The following is a 4,481-nucleotide window of genomic DNA, read 5'->3' as shown; positions in this document are numbered from 1 at the left end:
CAACGGGGGGTGGGGGTGGGGGGGTGAGGGGAGACGGGTCAGGCTGGGTAGCAGCTGCAAGCTCCCTGTCCTCTAAGATCTGCAGAAGCCTCTGGAGGAGGGTCTTAGTGATGCCCTCCCCTGTTGTACCTTTCATGCCACTGCCATCCTCCTGGAAAGTGTTCCGGCTGGAGCCCTGCTCCTCCGTCTGTTCACTGCCAGAGGAGGCCACGCTGCTCTGGGGTGAGAGGGGTGCGTGGTCGGATGTGGTGAAAGCAGCTCGGGCCCCGAGCTCCTCCGGACTCGGCCACTCACCAGGAGCCTGGGGGCTCGTGGGAATGAGCGACATGGAGCGCTTCAGCGGGCTGGGGTGGATTTGGCAAGGGAGACCTGGCCAGAGGGGGAGAGAGGCAAGATGTCAAGCTTGGGGATCTGACCATAGGAGACCATGCTCCCCAACCAGTGCCACGGATGGCAGCTCAGCCCCAGAAGCCGACAAGGAGAAGGGATCCTGGTGTCTGAAGGGAACCACCTACCAGATACTGCTCATTCCCTTGCTTCTCCACCCCACATGCCCAACCCATCAGCAAGCTGTCAGCCACTTCTCTGGACCTCTCCACTTCCTCTGCTGGCACCACGGGTCTGAGCAATTCCCTAGCCGGAATTACTGCAACAGCCTCCTCACTGCCTCCTTGCCTTCTTTCTTGCCTCCTATACTCCATTCACTTCACAGCAGCCATACTGATCCTTCTAAAAATGCAAATCTGACCGAGTCAGTCCCTGCTTAAATCTTACCTGTGGCTTCCCTTCAAGCTAAGAAAATACAAACTCTTACAAGGCCCTGCAGGACCTGGGCCCCGCTCGCCTCAGACCTCTTATCGCTTACAACTTGCCCTCTCGTTTAAACCTTTCGTGCCTTTGCCCCCATCTCCGTTTACTCAGGCTTGTTCCAGCCTCAGGACTTTTGCACTTGCTCTTTCTTTTTGTCCTGATCTTGGCAGCTGGCTCCCTCAAGGTCTCATCTCAGCAAGCATCACCTCTTCCAAGGCCTTCCTTGACACTTCAATCTGAAGTAGCTGTCCCTGCCAATCTTCGTTACTCTATCACATTACTGTCTTATCTATCTTATGACACTTATCTCAACTTGAAATTATCTTATCTCGTTATTTGTTTACTTGTTTATTAACTATATGCCCCTGCTGCAATAGAAGATCTGTGACAGAAGTGACCTGTCCTGTCCTAGACATCATTGTATCCCCAGCAAATACAATGGGGCCTGGAGCAGAGGCTTTTCTTCAGAAGTACTTGTAAAGTAACGAGTGAAACACATAAACTGCTTCCTCAACATCCCTGTCTTTGGGCTTCACCACATCCCATAAATTTTTCCTGGACTGAGCCCAAATCTAGGCCCTCTTCCACAGGACGTTTCACTCCATCCATCCTATTTGCTGAGGTAGGAAGAAGGCTCCAACTTGATTTTTAGCCATTCTCAGGACAGGGGAGTTTCTCACAGCTTCCAGACCTTCGTAGATGCTATTTCCTCTGCCTAGCGCACTGCTCTTCCACTCTTATCTGCCACCCACTTCAGCCTTCACTCCTTCCTCTGCATTCCCTGGGCCCTGCACTGCTGCCATCTCAAGCCCAGCACTTACTGCCCTTTTCACTAGCCTGCTTCTCACACTGGACTCTGGCTCATCGAGCCTGCCTGATCATTTCTGCATCCCCAGGATCAGGAGCAGAGCATGATGCACAGGAGCCCTCAAAGTTTCCTGGAGGCCAAAAGGAGGACAACTGTGATCCTAAGGCTGCTAACGGGGCCTCTGAGCTTAACAAAGGGAATCCAGAGTACCCTAAATCAAAGAAAAAGGAAACAAAACCAAAGTCTCAGCCTAGCTAGGTGAGACCATCAAGGCCCAGGGAACTGAAGCCCTTTGCCCAAGAGAGTGGGGAAGCAGAGGCAGAAGACAACCAGCTTTGTTTTTGATGGAAAGGCTGGGATTCCGGTGGTGATCCACTGACGTCAGCCCAGTGAGGAGGACCAGCCTGGTACAGATCCCAAAGTACTTTCCCTCATCTGTGACAATATCTATGCTCCTAGCCAGGAAGTCACCTGAGGGAAAGGACAGTACAGTGACCTGCCCCCGAAGGCCAGCCTCTGCCCCTGCCCGTGACCTCAGGGGTCCTCTGCTCAGGGCTCCTTCCAAGCCTCTGAACGCCAGATGATGATGGCACACTCTGGGCCCTGGGAGGCGGGGGAACCCTCAACACGGGCCCTTTTATGCCTGTCTTGGTGCCTCTGGTCTCCTCCTTCCTCCCTTCTCAGCCAAGAAGGAGGCAGGCAAGGCTGAGAGGCCAGGAAATTATCCTGATTAGAATGATCCTGAAGTTCCTGAGGAGCCCTGCTTGGTCTCACATGGGTGGAGGCCGACCACAGCACGAGAACTATAAAAACAGAAATGCCCGCCAGAGATCCAGGGCCTCGCACTCTCCAAGAAACCCTGGTCTGTCCTTGGCAGCACCCCAAACCCACTCTGTCTGCCCTTTTAGGCCAATCCTTGCTCCTCATTCAAAAATATTTTAATGGTTTCCTGTTTCTTGCAACTGCTTGAAATTGAAAAGATTCATCTTATCCTTCAAGGCCCCCCAGAATGTGGCCCCAACATACTGAGATCTGGGAGTCAAGACACATCTGAGTTTAAATCCTGGTTCTGCCACCTATTAGCTGAATGACTTCATTTGTCCCCTGCCTCTATTTCCATGTGAAGTCCTTGGCACAGGGTAAACACGTATGTTTGCTACTGCTATATCTCATTTAAATCCTTGCATCTCTCCAGCCCTGCCGGATCTGTCTGTATATTGTCCCCTCCAATGTGCCATCCCTATGGCTTCAATTCATGCTGTGCCTTCCATTTGGAATGCCCAATTCCCTTCTCTCTTCTAGTTCAAATCCCCTATCCGACAGTGCTGCAGCTTGGTCCTGCAGTAGCTGCTGTCCTCATTGTGGAGAGGAAGGAATGTGTAAGTATCTGCCCTTTGATGAGGTCCGGGCCTCTTTGGGAGGGTCACTTGTAGGCGGAGGCTGTATCACATAGTAGTTAAGAGTATGAACTGTGGAGCGAGTCTGCCTGGATTTAAATTCTAGCTACGCCACTTTGGACAAGTGACATTTCTGTGACTCAGTCAATGAATTTATAGGTACAAAGTTCTCAGGAATAGTTCTTGGCAAAGATTAAATGCTCAATATATTTTAGCTACATTTATCATTATTACCATATACTCCAAACTGATGGTATGAGTTGAGAATAAATAGTAATAATGATAAATCTAGCTAAAATATATTGAGTGTCAACATTTCAAAAACTCATTGAAGTACCAGTTCCCCCTGCTCACCCCAGCTCCTAGGGTGCACACTAAGACAGCCCTTTCAAAACCGCTTAGTTGGAGGCTGGTGTAGTGGTCAGAGGCAGGTTCTAGCAGCAGACTGCCTGGGTCTGAACCCTGGCCAGTTCCACCACTTGTTCCATGTGTGACCTTGAAAACATGACTTCACTTCTTTGAGTCTCAGTGTCCTCATCAGTAGAATGGGGCTAATAATGATATGGTTGTGATGAGGAGTAAATGAGATCATGTGTGAAAAGTGCTTATACGAGAATATCCGGCACACTCTATGCACAACAACGTTACTACTACTAATGCCTTTCAGTGTGAGTTGCATCTAATACACACAGGCTTACGAACATAGATTTCTCACAAACAACCCTTTAAGCGGAGGCGAGATACAAAAATCCAGAAATGTCTGAGCTGGAAGGGACTTCAGATTGTGGTCATTAACTCAATGCCTTCAGAGGCCAGGCAGGTATCAGACATGTCCAATGGCAGGGCGGTGGGGGCGGAGGCTGACTGGGAAATACATGTAGGGTCTAAAGGGGTGACTAGGAGTAAACTCCGTCTTACTGTTGCCACAGGAATACAGCTCTTGAGCTACTAGATCTTTTGACTTTTCAAAAAAAGCTGAAATGTGGATTTTTAGGGGGGAAATTCCTGATTCCTTATATCACCAAATTTACTTAAAAACACAACAAAAAGTCAAAGTTTTGTTGAGTTTGACAATAAAACATGCCTGTGGGTCTGATATGGCTCTGGGAATGCCAATTCAGAATCTCTGCACTGCCTCATAAAGCTGAGGCCCAGAGGTTATGTGACTTGCATAGGGCCACACAGGAAGTAAAGGGAGCCTGACCCTTTTTAAGTGGGCATGGCCTCCTGGGACACTCCCCTTTCCTCTCACCTGCATTGGCGTTGCTCCCAATACTGTTGATGGCTGGTGGCACCGAGCTGGGTGGGTGGAAGGGCACATGTCCATTTTCCCGGGGTGGCTTGTCCTGCCAGCCTGGCCCTGCATCCCCAGGACCCAGCTCTGCAGGGCCTCCCCATTCATCTGAGCCCTGGCGTGAGTGGTAAGTGGGCTCGGGCCGGGTGCGGAAGCCGCTAGCCAGCCGCTC

At 50.5% G+C, this 4,481-nt stretch overlaps 1 protein-coding gene across 1 annotated transcript in view; it reads right to left on the bottom strand.

Annotated features, from left to right (window-relative positions):
• Positions 1–4,481, bottom strand: part of SAMD4B (sterile alpha motif domain containing 4B) — a 24,322-nt gene that overhangs the window by 7,534 nt on the left and 12,307 nt on the right. Inside the window, 2 exon segments of the mRNA XM_006905389.3 lie at positions 130–369; positions 4,268–4,481. The exon segment at positions 4,268–4,481 is cut by the window's right edge and continues 15 nt beyond it. Of these exon segments, the coding sequence (XP_006905451.1) occupies positions 130–369; positions 4,268–4,481 (454 nt within the window).

The sequence above is a fragment of the Pteropus alecto genome, unplaced genomic scaffold (assembly GCF_000325575.1).
Source record: "Pteropus alecto unplaced genomic scaffold, ASM32557v1 scaffold271, whole genome shotgun sequence".
In the NCBI taxonomy this organism is placed as follows: Eukaryota; Metazoa; Chordata; class Mammalia; order Chiroptera; family Pteropodidae; genus Pteropus; species Pteropus alecto.
Note: the sequence above shows the minus strand (reverse complement) of the source record. Positions and strands in the feature narration are given on the sequence as shown.